The sequence below is a fragment of the Strix aluco genome, chromosome 10 (genome assembly GCF_031877795.1).
Source record: "Strix aluco isolate bStrAlu1 chromosome 10, bStrAlu1.hap1, whole genome shotgun sequence".
NCBI classification, from domain to species: Eukaryota; Metazoa; Chordata; class Aves; order Strigiformes; family Strigidae; genus Strix; species Strix aluco.
The window spans coordinates 26084721-26101580 of NC_133940.1; the positions used below are offsets into that span (position 1 = coordinate 26084721).

Below are 16860 nucleotides of genomic sequence, written 5' to 3' on the forward strand. Positions count from 1 at the left end.
ACTTTTATATCACTGTAATGTACCTCCCAATATGTCGAGGTACAGATGTGAGATTTCTATCTCCATAAATTGGATTCGTGGTACAAGGAAGGTCATTGGAAGCCTCATGCTATTCCGAGATGACAAGCAGCAAAACTTTTCCGGCCTGTGTAACAGCTTCCTTGGGTTCAAACTTCTTGGTATGAAACTGTTAAGTCTTCTGCTTTCTAATGAAGTTGTTGTAGTAGTATGCTTAATAAAAATAAATGTAGTAATATTTCATTCTTGAGGAAAATCAAAGTAAGCCTTTACATTTGATATGGTAAACATAAGACACCAAAGCTTTGATATATAAGGCAGCTAAGGAAATCAATGTATGTTTTGCAGTTTGCTGTTAACATGTTCGTTGCAAATCTTTTTAGTGACATTCTTGAAAAAATGTCACTAAAGAAAACCTATAATTGGGCATCATTATAAACTGTAAAGTCTCGGAGATTACAATATTTAGAATATTTAGTGTGATCTTGATGTCTTTTTCTGTTTTTGGAAAACATTAGGAAATAGCCCAAATATTTTCTGATGTAGGAGGTTAATGTTATTGTCAGCTTGCAAATTTGCCTTTGTAACAGGGGAAAAAAAGATACTTGACTTAAAAGTCTGAAATGGTTGTCAAATATGAGGACATACTTGGTTTTGAATGTTGTACAAAATTCATCTTTTGTAACTTCTTTCCATCTAGTTTTTCAGAAGCAAAAACTTTTTGAGCTTTTAATGATTTTGAGGAGTGTTTGGAAGTGCTATTTTACAAATATTGTTTCATATAGTTCATTTTTTACAGTTCACCTCAATGAAATGTGCCTCTTATTTGCAGTTTTCATTTGAGAGGAAGTCTTTCTGTAAGCTTTCAGTTGTGATTCTCTTCACCCATGACCAGCGTTGTTTAATGACTGACAGATGAGCTGTCAGTTGTAGGTTGTGGCCTCACTTCTGTGATTTTTCTTAGTGCCTCCTTTGTGAACACACTGAATTTTGGGGAAGACTGTGCATAGTTTCTCTTCAGTTTGGTTTCAGATTCTTTTTTCTGGTCTCTTGCTAATACGAACATCCAAATGGTAACAAGACTTTCTGAGAAGTAGTAATGCAGTTTTTTCCCATTTGAAGTTTTAGAGGGAATTGGAGACTACACTGTCTGTCATCTTGTAAAGCTTCTAGGGGTGATATATGTCTTTTTTTCTCTTTGTTAAGAGTCATCCAAGAATTGACAGATGTGGTTGTGGTAATAGGTGCTGAGGTGGTGGAGTGTCTTCGACTGCTTTGCCATAGGAATTAGTGATTTACTGATTTTATGGGTAGTCAGTTAATTACTTGCATTTCCTATAAATGGGACTTTTACATTGTGTATGTATTTGGTGGGCAATATAACCTTATTTTAGTAGTTGTTACAGATTCTAGCTGAAATTAGTCATTTTTGTGTCAGTGCCAGTGACAGTAGTAATTTTGTGATGGAGGAAAGATCTGATTAAGACGGTTCATCTCTTTCAGTCCCTATATTTACAAGAAGATTAAGAGTCCAGGCTGAAATATGATGGATTGTGTGATTGATTTGGAAGGTTCCTGTATATATTTCAAAAATGAATAATCAGTTTTTACCCTTACATTTGAGCTATTACCTGCTACAAATGTCAAAGCTTCTGAGGTTGTTTCAGGTACTTGAACATTTCCAATTATGTCCCTGTTACAATCCCTAGGAAGGTTTTAGTGTTAGGAAATCAAGACTGGACTTCAGGAAACCTGACTGTAATAAGCACTTAGAATTGATATATTAAAAATTTAGTGCAACATCTTTTTCATTTGAATCTATACATGAATATCATGTCTCTAGGCAATATGTGGAACTTCTCTGTATGTTAATTGTGTGATTTGGCATATTAATGAGATATTCAAACAATGTTAATTCCTTGTGATGATCAGATATGACAGATTTGAGTCTTAGCATGTGTGCAATTTGTGCAATTCTGTGCAAGTGTGAAAGAATCACAGGTGATTTAAAAAACATAGGCCGTATCTGAGATACAGGTTGAGTGCTACACTTCAAAATACATACTTTCGTATTTATATATCTCTTATCACTTAGGATTATTCCATTTCTTCAGACCTGAAAATTTATTTTGAAATTACCAACATGTCAGTATGACCTGGTTTCTACTAAAATACTGAATAGTAAGTGTAGCTGCAGTGCTGCTTTCTTTTTAATTGTTTTCACTTGCATTTCGGTGAAATAATAAAACTTTTGATGTAGTTTGGCTTTTAAAGACAAATTTGATATATTTCTCTTCACTTTGTTGGCAGATGAATGTAGAACAGGCAAGTGTAGTTAGCATGATTGTTTGTAGGATCAGTTGTTTGTTTTTCCCTCTAAGGAGAAACTCTTTCTTCGGATAAACATCAGGGAAGTGAGATAATCCATCATTCTGAGACCTGTTCACCAGTGATGGATGGATAGATTGGTAAAGTAACTCAATAATCTTCATTTTTTTCAGGTTATTCACAGATCAGTGAGCATTGTCGTTAATAAAGCTATGGAATGCTTTTGTGTCCTTGCCCACATTATTTCTCAGAATTTGACAGGAAAAGGCTTTTAATTTGGAAATAACCTTTGTTGTGAAATGCATTCTAAAGTGTGTGAAACTTTGAAGATACCTTCCCATTTTAGATTTTATCTTTCTTCACAGTGAGATGTTTGTCAGTTCTTTTTTTGAAAAAATATTTACAAATATGAGCGCTTTTCTGCTCAGTATTTTACTGACTAGAAATACAGTGTTCTTCAGAAGTTTATACCTCGTGAAGGCCTTCAACCATTAGAATATATCACATGGAATGTTCTGATTCATATGAATGTTGTCAAAGTGTATTGATTTCAGATCCCTAACTAGGCATGGAAAAGTTTTCAGTGAAGAAATTGTATTATAGGGGTTAGAATATACCCTATGGTATAGTAGAAATAAGTGTAACATTACATATTAAAAAAGGCTGAAAATAACTTAAATGTCCTGCTCTCATTCTTGATCATTCTTGCTTCATTTTACAAACATATTTGGAACTTAAAAGCACAAAATATAAATGCTGTAATGAGATGATATTTCAGTAATTATTCACTTTAATAATTAAGACGATAATATGAAGGAAGTATATCTAATACATTATTTGGTATTATCTCTTAACAGTCTCTTAACAAGTGAATTACTCTCTGCTTGGGTGGGGATATGCAGATTCTGGCTTATATGTGCTTCCTGAGAATTATGACTCAGACACATGAATATGTTGCAGCATTATCAGAAGATCTATGGAAATGACAGGAATGTTTATTATTGGAGCAAATCTGGGATGTAAATGCAGATGTAATTTAGCAGAGTCCTTTTTCATTAAACTAGAAGACAGTGGAAGGTAGGTTCCAAAACATTACTGAATTAGTAAAATAGTCCTTGAATTTCATTGAGGGTTAAGATAACTTGAATTTTTATGTCTTTTCTGGAGCAGAGAACACATAAATGGATTTTATAGATGAGCTAATGCTTAGTGACTGGTTTCTAGTCACTCGTTTTTGTGTCTCTGCCCTACGGTCCTGATCTCCCAAGCTCCACTTTGAGGGAAGAAATGTTGTATAATTGCAGCTAAACGACCTTGTGTGAGGAACAGCTTCTTCTCTTACAAGGTCGATAGAACTTGGAGCCAGGCAGGTCTCGTACTTCCATCTTCCGTAGAGATTAGTCTTCAGAGTGTGTTTGTAGTTAACTGCCATCACAGTAGTACAGAAACTACTGAACTTTTCTTTTTTCTTACTTTTCTCCTCCTCTGTAGTAATTTCAGTGCTTTAGCCATAATTTCCTGGACACTTGTTACTTATTTAGGTTGAATATGTTGCCTGATGGATCCTCACCTCACTTTCATGTAAATCACCTGTTTCTTGAGTTTAGCATCCCAGAGAATTATTCTTAATCTAAATTCAGTAAAAATCAGTGTTAATTGCAATATCCTTGGAAAATGTTTATATAATTCTTCCATTTAATAAGCCAGTATTAAGCAACATTTCTTTAAAATTCCAGTGAGGTGTTGAACCAAAATTCTTGTATGCACAGTCAGTGCGGCACTTCAGAAGTAGACTTTTCCTTCAGAAATGACTTAAAGCTAAGCAGCTGCTATTCCAGAGCAGATTTTTGTAAAATACTAGGCACATACATGCTAGCACTTTTTCCTGTAGTTATATTTGTTCAACTTCAGTATATCTTAAATGAGGAATTTTTTTCCTGTGGTTATTTTAAATGTGGAAGATGGGAAATTAGTTTCGTAGTTGAACATTTGTAGAAGAGGATACCTAACAAGTGTGCACAATTACAGAAGATGTTTGTGATGTTAATGACTTTCAAGTGCGTGATTAGATAAACTGGTCTCTGGTTTATTTTTTCATTTTAGAAATTTATTAGTGGATACACCTAAGCTACTTTTCTACCACTCTTAGACTCTCTAAACAAGTCTTCTACAAGAGTCATTGGTAACATGGCTCTTGTATTAGTAATAAGCTTGCTAATACTGGAGTTGCTTAAATTACTAACAGTTTGTTAAGTGAAAACAGACATTTAATGTGGTCTTATTTTTGCCAACAGAAATTTCTCAGGTTTTAGAAACAGCTTAATAAATCTACACTTGCATGAGGCGAGATTGGAAGTCTAGTAACAAAAATGTATGATGAACTAAGATTTTTATTGCAATGTCTTCTAGCATTTGAGTTTCAGAAAACAGAATTGGAATCTTGAGCCTATAAAAGGCAGCATTGACTTGCCAAACCCGTAAACTTGCTCATCACATAGTAGGAGCTCAAATGTTAAAACTCTTGAAATAGTTGCACTTCAGTGCAAATTTGGCCATTCAGATATCATGAACAATAAATATTAATCTTTGCCAGATTTTGATGAAATAAATGTAAATTATTACTATTTTGTAATCATGGAAAAAAGTGCACAATGGGTCTAATGCATCTTGGGGTAAGTGATAACTAGATATATTACTCAGATTCTTGAGTTTTGTGCTCTAAACAAAATCAAGTACACCTCTTTGTTATCTTGTTACTTATTTTATTCTCAAATACTAGATGCTCTATTAAAATTCCTCACAATATGTGAATATATTTTTATAAATTTAGCAGTCTAAATACTATACAATAAAAAGGAGCAATTGCTTAGTTTTAGAAGGAAATTTGGATTTTAAATCCAATCCCTTGCTCAGCGGTGGCATTTGTTCCCTGATCTGTCACTATTCCTGCCTCTTGTGTCTTTCTCCATGAAAAGAGTTTGCTGAAACTGAAATGAGCAGAAGTCCTGGTTCTTTTTTTCCCCCCAGTGTTTTGATTGGGAGCTTTGCCATTACTGCAATTCTTTCTATAGCATTTCCCAGTCACAGTGCTCGGAATTTCCTTTGGTTTTAGGACAGAAGCAAAGATCTGGTGAAGAAATCATCTTGCTATATGAGTAGAGGCATAACAACTGTGGTTCCTGCAAAATACTCTTCAGAAGTTAACTATCTTCCAGTTGATAACTGTACAGGAGCTCTGTGACAGTTTTAAAACTGTCATTTTGCTAATTGGATTTATAGACTAGGCTGATTCTGTAATCTTTTGGGACCTTTTTTTACTTTTACAGGAATGCTGAACACAGTCTCCAGGAAAAAGTCAAAATATTTGACTCTTAACTTTCTTGCTCAAGCATTTATTGTCCCATATTATCCTTTCCAATAGCTTTCCAAATGTCAGGACAGTTCTGGTTGACATTGATTATTATCTTTAGTGCTGTGTTGTTGTTTTTTTTTTTTTTGTTTTTTTTTTTGTCTTCATCCGGGTGGATGCACATAGTACGATTTGATTTTTTTATGGGAACTCTGTTGGGAAAATTAACTATCTATATTGTTAACTGTAGCCATTTTATTTATTTGATTTGTCTGTATTCTCCATTTCAATGTTTTTAGAACACACAACAATACTGTAGGAAATGCTGAAGTTCTAGGGACCTTTCAGGAACCACAGAATTTAACATAAGAACCAGGTCACAGCTTTCTCTGTGTGTAAAATAAATTGAAAGAGAACAATTCATTAATTCAGCACCTGGCATGGTTTTTTTGATCTTTCTCCAAAGCTTGCTGTGCTGTACATGGCAGTATTCATCTTTAAGGAGGGAAGCAGATAGTGTTTGCAATATGGGACTGTACAGTTGGGGAGAGAAATACTCAATTTTTTAATTAATCGCTCCATGCATTTTAGAAAGTAGAAGACAATCTATATGCTAGAAATAAAACCTACTTTTTTTGGTGTAAAACTATGTGGTATGGCTTTCCCTTTCTTTTATGTAGTTTCAGAATGAACTAAGGATAACTCTGCAATTTAAGGGTGTTCATTGTATCTCTGTGTTGAAAATCAAAATGTCAGATGGAGAGACATTCTATTTTTGTTCAATTAATATCGGAGAGCATTACATCAAAGCAGTAAACTCCTCTTGTAGCAACAGATGCAGCAACCCTGAAGCCTATTTTCTCTCTTGTTGCATTAGTGTTTAATTAAAGAAAACAACTAGTTGGAGGCAGTTACTTTCTGTGAAATGTAATGAAGATTTATTTTGTAAGTGACCTTCACTGTATTAGCTGAATCAGTAATCAGTAAAATTAATAGAATAATCAAATTATATACAATCATAAATCATCACGAATATGCTGTCAAAAATTCAGCTTTTAATATGTCCTATTGTTTCACAGCTGTATTAAAAATTACAACTGCTGATTCCTGCCTTGATGAGAACTGAAATGGCATTTAAAGGCTGTGTATGATGGAGGACTACCAGGCCAAAAATTTTCACAACTGTTAATTTAGCTGTAATAGGATTTGATGTCACCAGGGCAGAGTTGAAGTTGAGTACAGTGTTGTTGCTATCTTTCAGCGAAACTTGAATTATTGGTGTAGGCAGTCGCCAGTTAATTAGAGTAATATCAGTTTAAATGTCTGTCATTTAGGGTTAATAGTATCAAAGAGTTGCCTTGTACTTGAAGTACAGTCAAATCATCTTGAATAGACTATTGTATAAAAGTAACATTAGCACAGTGATTTTACTTTGTCATAAATTATTGGGATGCTGTTTAGTTTAATATTTCAATTTCCATATTTAAATAATTTTGGCAAGTTCTTCCTAATCATGTCATTTTTCATGCTAGGCTGTTTTAATAGGTATTTTGGCTCTTTGTAATTGTTTAGCACAACACAATTAAAATTCCTTTCCATTTTCATTTAAAAAGAGAAGTTTTCCGCTGGGCTACTATGAAAACAGGTCATGCCCTCCTCCACTGGATAGCAGGCTACTCTTGAAAATAAGTAATTCACATTTTTGCGCAGCCAAGCAGCAAAGTTCTTTCAAAGCATGCTAGAAAAATAAAGCGCATATATCAAAAAGCCCTTGACTGTGGTTGAAGTCAAAGGAAAAATACAATTTACAGTTTTTAACAAAGGAATCTTAGTTCTAGTTAGGTTAATAGTGCTATTCTTTTATACAACATATGAAATAAATTCATCTAAGTTGGTTTGAAAGATCCTAATACATGGTTTGTCAGGCCAGAAGCCATTGATTGCAGCATTAGAGATAATAAGCCTGTAGCTCAAGTCTCTATAATAATTCCTCAGTGGATGTTTAACCTTTGTGTCATCTTCAACAATCCAGACAACCAAGGCTGGGACTTAACATGGTGTGTATTATCCCTGCTTTTGTATGGGTAGAAGAGGTATTTCTAGGGAACTGGATCTTCTGATTCAGCCTGTAGTAAGCGATATTGCTGACATTTCCTTACACTGCTACCTTTTGGAGTACTACTCAGATGCAAGTTGGTAACACGCTTCAGCCGTTTCCTGTGATGCATCATTCATGCAGTTTAAAAAAGGTATTGCAGTACTATCTGCCTTTCAACTATCTAATAGGACTTTTGAATGCCCATATGGATTCATTCCATTTTAGGAAGTCAGGTTTGCAGACATCTAGAACAGATATCTAAAGCTCTTTTAACTTCAGAATAAAATTAAAACAAACAAACAAAAACCACAAAAAAACCCCACCAAGAAAACCACCTGTTAGTAAACCAGGAAGATCCTGGTATCATCCCAGAAGTCTGGGAGAACTGTGTTCTGCCAAACCAGCCTGCCTTTCGGATCTGGTTTGTTTGCTTTGGCTAGTCGGATGCCTAGCTAATACTAGGCAGGTATTAGAAATATAGTCACACTCACCTGTTAAATTACAGTGTAAACCCTACCAAAAGATAAATAGAATTGCACATTTCTATTTTAAACACAATACCTAGGCAGACTCTGTTAATGAGATGGCAGGTGTAATTTCTGATTTTTATGCCCTCCCAGTTTCAGCTCTGTCCTTATATCTGTGAGCTGAACATCAAATGGCTGGGCCACACCAAAGCTCTGCTGAATAACAGGAACACCAAAAAACTCCCAGTTTCCTTCTCTGGCGTTATAAAATGGAACAGTGTGTCACTGCATTGAATGTGCTACAGACTGTTTTGTGATTTACTCGTAAGAGGCTATTTACTTTTGAATAATAGGGATCACAAGAAGAACACAGGTGTATTTAACTTGTGGGACAAAGGTAGAGTTGTCAAATGTCACTTGATAGCATTTGGCAGTTGTCTCTGATAGAGCGGTTCTCTCTGAGGAAAGGATATGCAGTTTATGTCAGTATGCAGATTATTTGTTCATTCTTTTTCTTCAGCATACATGAGAAGAGGTCAGTGATAGCTGATTGATCTGAATGAACCACTGGAGATTCTTAAATAACTAAATAAATTAAAAAAATACATTAAAGATTCCTAAGATACATCAGACACTGCAAACAGTCCAAACCTGAAATTGTATTGTAAGGGATCAGACACATCTCCCCCATCTTTTTTCTTTATTTTTTTCCACTAAGTAATTTCCATGCTGACTAGAAATTTTTAAGAGAAAGGTTATTTCTTTTTTAAGATAATTTGAAAAATATTTTTAAAAGGGTTCTTACTGGTTTACTTTTTGTCACACCAAGTTTTAGAGAACTTCATCCTCTGCATTTTGTATTATTCTTATAGTAAGAATGCCCCTGGAATAATGCACTGTAAACAAAAAACTGACTGAAGTTTATCTTAATTCACAGCTAATCTTGAAGCTTTGTCCTTGAGAATCTCTAACATATATTCTGTTTCTGTAAGATCGTTAATTTCTTTGCATTACAGTGCTCTCACAGAAAGTTTAAAGAGGTTTTAAAAAATACATAGCAAAAAGAATACTGTAGTTGTATATACTTGCTCGACAGCATTTTGAAGAATGTGAGTTTATAGTAAAATCTGTCAGGAGCCAGAATTAAAAAAAAAATAAATGTTAAAACTAGTGATATCACAGTCATTTCAGTGTTAATGTGGGTCCAGTAAAAATTTTAGGCATCACTTGCAGAAAAGGAAAAGGAAACTTCCAGTTTTTGTGAATTAATTTACCTTGTGTTGCATCGAATCAACAGAATAGTAATCCCCAGAGATTAAGCTGGTTTTTTGGCAGATAGAGGAAGTTAGGATGTGGGGATTCACCTGACATCGTGTTTATCACCAGACCAACTGAACTTTTACTGTGTAGCTTTATGGGAGAGCAGTTTCAGACTTTGTGCGTAGGACAGATTCATCTGGTGAAGAGTGTGTCAGAGATACTGACAAGGGAGTGATAAAACTGCCTGACTAGTGATGAAATTTTGCAGTGGGCTGACTTCATATGGAGTCCCTCATACTTAAATTTCATAATCTAGTTTCTTTAAAAACTGAGTTTCCTTAGAGTTTAAAAACCATGTGAGTTGTGATACTGGCTTAATGTTTGGGCAGCATAATTTTCTTTGGTTTGGGTATTGGCTTTTGTTTGTAAGTGAAAAACTGCTAAATATCGTACTATACTTTAGCTTCTGAAAAACTGAGCTGTGAAGCTGGTTCCTTTTTTTATTTAGGAATTTTTTTTATTACCAGTCCATGCACAGAGTATCTCAAGCATCTATATCATAACATAGGCAGAACCTAGAGGAATCACTGTTCGTAAGAGGTCATCTTTACACTGTAAGAAATCTTCATTCTGTTGGAGCACTTCTCAATGAGCTCAAAATCTGAGCTGCTTGTAGTCAGTGAAGTTCCCACGGTGTGTTTTCTAAGAGTAGAGAAATTACTTCTGAATCACACTTAGAATTCTGGTAGGAGGTTGGTATGGTCATCGTGTGTCTTACATTCTTAGTCTACACCACGTGCAATGTAGTGTGGTCAGAATATCAGTAGATATTCTATGCACCTTCAGTAAATAGGTGCTTTTCCATCCTGAATGACTGCAGCTGGTAACAGAGAATGAGTGCTGAAGCTAACATAACAATTTAGAGGATGAAGATAAACGCTAATACAAAAAAAGTTATCAACGTATCCTTTACAAAAACTATAGAACAGAATATGCTTTATTTTGATTGGTTTTTGATTGTCTGATTCAGAGATTAAGACATGTCATTGAAAATGTACTACAGCACGCACAGTACTTTGCCTTGCTTAATGACACACACTCACATTGATTACAATTAGTTGTGATAGGAGTAACCTTTATTTTTTTTTTTTTACCTAATATGTTTCTAGGATGTGTGCTGTATTTGGTGGTATCTATTGTCTTCGCCATTCTGTGCAGTGCCTTGTAGTGGACAAAGAATCTGGACGGTAAGGGTAATATAAGTAACCTTCTGTTTATATACAAAATACAGATGAAAAATGTGTTAAGTCAATTTAAAAAAAAATGATTCTTCAAAGATCCTCCTTGGTATTAATAACACATCAACCTTGATTAAAAGTAATTTGTGTATAGGTCCTCCAGAACAAGGAAAGTGGGTCTAGAATATAGAAACTAAATTAATTTCCCTGTGATATTACTACAGCTCCTGATCACCCAAGCTTGGAAGACAAATCATTTCAGCTGCCGGGGGGCTGGTGATGAGTGATGTTAGTTTTCCTTGTGGCCTTACCTACTCTAATTGATTTTCATCAGATGACAACAAAGCCCTCTGTTATTGCATTTTTAAAAATGGAGCTCACCTAAAGACTCATCAGATTAATCTTTGCTGATAATGCATGTCACTCCAAGAGAAAAGACTTTAATGAGTTTTTAGGTAGATTGTTGTCATAAACTATGCTGCCCTCTTATCCTAGGATAAATTCTTTTACAACAATATCAGGCCTGTAGGCAGGTTTAAAGTTGAGCTAAGAAAAATCAACCCATAGTTTTTTCCATAGTGGCATTTTTCACACCTCTGTCAATTGTCATGGTTTCTGTTACATACATTTTATCAGTTACTGGTTTTAATTGCGGGCTTCGGTTCTCTTAAGAGTCTGTTTTCAGCTTAGTTTCTGTAATTGAAAAGTTCAAAATGTTCTATAGAAAATGTTGAAAACATAGTAAGATTTAGGAAAATTAGTAGTTAAATGATCGGTGAAATGTGTTTACTTTCCAGTTGCATTGCAAGTGCGATTCTTTCAGCATAGTACTTGTAGTTAGATTTGTCATGACATGGTCAAGTAGTGTCTGTTTCCCCTGAAATTCTATAAACAACAGATTTTATCATTCTGTCAGTTCCTTAAGGTTCTGAAGTTCCTTGCAGAGTTTTAAGACTTTAAGATGCAAATGTGATAGTATTTCATCATGTGTGGTGTTCTAAGTGCATAATTCACATGCAAATGAAATTATGCCCCTTTCATAAACTCTGTAGTTTATTTTCACAGTAATATTTGAACTTTTAGTGTAGGCAGCTTTATTTTCCAATAATGTCTAAATAGCTAACTTGCTCTTTCAGAAAGACAAAGCTTTCAGTTAGCAACTTCCAAACACCACTCTAGAGATCTTGACTTGTCAGTGGTGCTGGTTGCCCCAGTTTTCAGCTTTCTTTGCACATTTGGAAGACCTTTGAAATGGACTTTTTCTTTGTTAAGGTTATATATTCCAAAAAAGGTGGAGTGCTGCTTTGCAAGACTTTACCAGGCTTTCATTATTCCGAAATCGTTGGTCTTTTAATAATGCCATTATCTGATACTGAATATGAAGCAGCACAACAGATCCAGCTTCCCAACTCTGGTCACCTGCCTTCTCCTTGGAGCTGCCCGCCTGCTTCTGTGGTCTCTTTTTAGGTCTCCCGTAGTTTCAAAGCAGGTATTTTACAAGTAGCATTTCTACATCAAAGTAAAAGTAAACAAAAAAAAAATGTATAGAAGAGAAGTGTCAGACTTCTTTGAGATGAGGAAAATAATGCAGCCTAGGTCTTTCATTGCTAAAGATATGTTTAAAAGTGTATTTTTAGCAATGAAAGAAGGATCATATAACATTCTCTTTTTTTCCTAATAATTTTACAAAGTCTCAGTCATCTTCACCATAGCAAAAATGTCACTCAAAAATCTGTTTCTTTCACCCAGTTCTATGTTTTTATTCAGTTATATTATTTTCTCTTGATTTTTCTTTTCTCTGACCTGAATGCAATAGTGCTTTTATTTGCTAAGTCTTTTCCTTAGTTACTTAGAAGCTATCCAGTTTGTTGCTAAGATCATCACTATTTCCTTTCCCTTCTTTTTCTTTCTTCATGTTTTCTCTTTCTTTACTGTGTATTCATTACCTCCCTGCACCAGCTCTAGTTTCCTCTTGACTTTGGGCTTCACTGTGTTGCCTAATAAAAATCAGCTATCAAATTGTTAATGAGGGTATTTATGAGTTACTGAGCTTTTGAGTCAACAGGACATTAATAGTAATTGGTAACAGACAAATTCATATCTCGTTGTCAGTGCAGCTGTCTGTAGTTTCAGAGGCAGCTTGCCTTGGTTACAAATAGGTTAAACTCCTAACAGTAGAAATTGAATCAAATTGTGCAGTATTCATTACTATTTCATAAGCATCTTCCTTAGTGCAGTTATTTTTTCACTCTTTTTAATATTCTTGCTGTAGTACATGGAAGGAAAATTATATTTACAGCTACAGCCTTGATTTTCTTCTCAAACTTTTTATTGATAATTTACAGTTTAATTTGAAGTCCCTAAATAGCACCAAAGCTTATTCCAACTCCTTTCTAGACATGGCTAACATTCTTTCCAGCACAAGAAAAATAAAACACCATTCAATATCTAGTTGAATTGCTTTATCACTTTTTTGCTACCCATAACTGTATATACAGAGAACAGTAGATTTCATCCCCAACTATACAATTGTTTTTATCATTTTACTATAGCCCTTTTTATAGACATTAAAGTTTCTGGTAATTTGGTAATCCACTTCAAATTTCTATTTTTTACGTATTGTATCAGATTAGGTCTGCTGTTTTAATACGTATGCAGAACATCCAGCATTCTTGATAGAACTCTGATGCTGTTAGAAAATAAAAACCACATCATATTCCTTAGGTTGAGGGAAAAGCACAATGAGTGTATACATGAAAATTATTGTTTTTGTTGTTTATTTTCTCTATGTTTATTATAGATCACGTTGGGTACCTATGATAAAATTTAAAGTATTTTAAATTACATGGATTGAATTAATAATAGTGGTAGGCATTTTATGTTGATCACACTTTACATATGTTTCCAATTACATAATTCTGTCTCAAAAATGGAAAAGATATGATAAATGGAAATTTATACATCTGTAATAAAAAGATATAGCAAACACATAGTAATTTACATATCTTTCTTGAAATATTGCATACTGGCTTTGTCAGTGCTGGTAAGTCCATTTCAAGGATGTCGCCCTTAGTCCATTAGTTTGGATAATGAGCCCTATAAAGTACATTTATAACTCGTGGCACTGCAAGGAGATGGATTCTAATTTTCATCCTTTTATCTAGACACATTGAAAGAAGGTCAATGGAGGGTTCTGTATGATTCATTGTCGCAACACATATCAGATGACAGAGACCTGATAATGTCAGTGCATAAGTGTTTTCCATATTTGGAAGCAGTACTTGAAAGAAAATTTCTCAGCATCATCCTTTGAAGTAAAGTGGAGACTGAAATTAAAAGTGCTATCTCTTCTTCTGTTTAAAATCTTATCAAACATATGACCTGTTAGCTATTCCTGAACAAAGGAGAGGAAACAACACTTAGCAGGAAAATAAAAAGTGTGTAGTTGCTTTCGCTGCCTTTGAGTGATGCAACATGACATTTAATCAACCTTTCCTCTTCAGTAATGTTTAGGGGGTGGCAGGGGAAATTGTTTCATAAACAATAAGAAAGGTTATAATTAGAAATGAACTGTAGCAGCTTGACTTCCTTGTTTATTTGCAGTATTCAAATGCGTGCTTGAGAGTTAAATTAGTTAGGTTAACATTGAGAAAAAACTTCTTAAAGTTCCAAGTGTAACACATGTTGAATAGAATGTGATTGAAACTGTATGAAGAATACTACATGTTTAAAGTTAAACAGTGCTTGTACCATTAAACTTCTTTTAATTACTGTTTTCACGTGACCTGTTGAATTTGAATATAGGTGTGTATGTAGTACCCAGATTCCTGTGAAATCAACATGAGCAGTTAGTGTTATAAAAATGTGCTTAATTGTCATAAACCTCTTAACATTTGCAAATAAGCATTGTGTGCACCCTTTTTCAATTTTCATATCAGATTACAGAGGCAACTGGTTTACTAAAGCTAGTGCCAGCTGATTGCTATTACTTATCTACGTTTGGTTCTCATCTCTAGTTTCATAGACTGTTTGGATCACAGAAGCCAGTGAATAACTTGAAGTTACAGAAATGCTGTTTATTCATAAGGCATAACTTGTGTGTCAGATACTGATACAGGAATAATGTTGTGCTGTGATACAACACAATTAAATCTGTAAGGGATCTCTATCTTAGGCATCCTTTTGTTTCTTTTGATGTTTGCCCATGCGTGTGTGTGTGTGTAAATGTGTGTGAGAGAATTTGCTGGTTTGAACCCTGTATATTACATCAACTGAAACATTGAGATACCGATTCAGAATAGTTTAATTTTTAAAAAGCGGTAACTTTCATACACCAAGCAAAAGTTAAGTAAAGCTAATTTGCTTTATTTATTTGTACAGTAAATGTTCTGATATTGTAGAAAACCTTAAAATCTTGTTTTAGAAATTGATACCAAGCCTTAAAGATTTTTAGGATATGGAAGCAAACTATAGGGAAAGAAATTGTAGTGCATGTATTTTCCTTGCACTTTAAACAGGAAAATCATTCATTAAGATAGGTGCTCTTTAAACCTGTAGGGGTTTCTAAAAATGTTTGCCATGTCTCATTTTGAGGAAAATGTGTACAATTAAACTGAACACAAATCATGGCATATAGGAATCAGCAGTAGAGGTTGTTTCTAGTTAGTATCTGTATGCAGCCTTCTTTTTATTCGTCTCATATATATAATTTAGTTTCATATATGTTATATATAAGTCTGAAGTTTGTTCTTTGATAGAGATATTTTTTCCCCCCATTAAAATCTGAAATTTGTATCCTGTTCTCATTTAAGCTCTCTGAATTGCTTTTTTTCTGTGGTTTGCATTTCTGTCCCATTTATAAGTTTTTTAGTCTGTTTTGTTACACTTGACTCTGAAAAATTTTGTAGTAGTGTCTCAGCTGTTAATTATTCTCATTTTGTTTTGACGGTGGGGGTGTCTTGGGTTGGGTTTTGGTTTTGTTGTAGTTTTGTTGTTGGTTTTTTTAACTTTTTCAAGTATTGCCTGAGGTACACATGTTTGGGTTACAATTTGTATATATTCAAAGACAAACTGGTTCTATCAGGAACGTTTCTGTTACTCTTACAGCAGTGTGACTTAGTTAATCCTTCTTGTGTGTAACTTAGAGATAAATAGTATATTTAGTCACAAATGTAGAAGCTCAGAAAAACTCTTTTGGAACAGTCTGATGCACACATTTCTCAGGGATTATTCCTTACATCTTTTCAGTTAGTTTGCCATTTAATTTGTCAAATATTACTGTAAAAATAGACTTGTCTTTGCTAAAGGTTGCTGACTGGGGAAAAATGACACTGCATTAGGGTAGCATCCACAAAATAATTCCCGGTATTACTTTTCCATGTATCATGAGGTAAGAAACGTGTGCTGTTTTCATGTGCAATCAAATGCCGGTGTTATTAGCTTATATTTAGTTTTCCTTATAAAGTGACCAATTTAATAATGTTCTGATACCATTATCTATAATGACATTGCATGTAAGAATTAGTATATACCAGGTAGAATGTATAAGTCTAGGATATAGTTATCAGTTTCAGTTGAGTTGGTTTAAGGGTTGACATCTTAAGGAAATGTGTAGCTAACTTACTTGAAAGATATAAATGATGTGCTGTATAACTCAATTTCAAAAATTTACGTGTGTGTTTGTTGCCTTATATCTAAATTTCTTATTTTGATTTTTTTTTTTAAAAATAGTTGCAAAGCTATTGTGGATCATTTTGGCCAAAGAATAAGTGCTAACTATTTTATTGTGGAAGATAGTTACCTTTCAGAGAGCGTATGCACAAAAGTGTGTTACAGGTATGTAGTAAAACAGTAAACATAGAGATTTATTTAAATAATAATGTATAGAGTACCCTGCAAGTTAAGCTTAAGAGATTATTGTCTCCTGCTTTATCTTTGCAGTACAGTTTAGTTCTGTGAATAATTTTTCTCTTCTATATACTTGAGGGCATACCGTATACTTTCTATCTTCAGGTTTTCTTAAATTGTTCTCTAAATCATATTCCCCTTTTCCATATTAAAAAAAAAAGCATTATCTCTTAAGTGTGTTAGAGATTTCATATG

General features: G+C 34.1%; 1 protein-coding gene across 4 annotated transcripts in view; it reads left to right on the forward strand.

The window, feature by feature from the left end:
• Window positions 1–16860, forward strand: part of CHM (CHM Rab escort protein) — an 83758-nt gene that overhangs the window by 36235 nt on the left and 30663 nt on the right. For 3 of the 4 annotated variants that reach the window (XM_074834794.1, XM_074834795.1, XM_074834793.1), the window contains exons 9-10: window positions 10690–10767; window positions 16489–16593. In XM_074834794.1, the coding sequence (XP_074690895.1) occupies window positions 10690–10767; window positions 16489–16593 (183 nt within the window). The remainder of the gene's footprint in view (window positions 1–10689; window positions 10768–16488; window positions 16594–16860) is intronic. The other variant, XM_074834796.1, reaches the window with a different exon arrangement.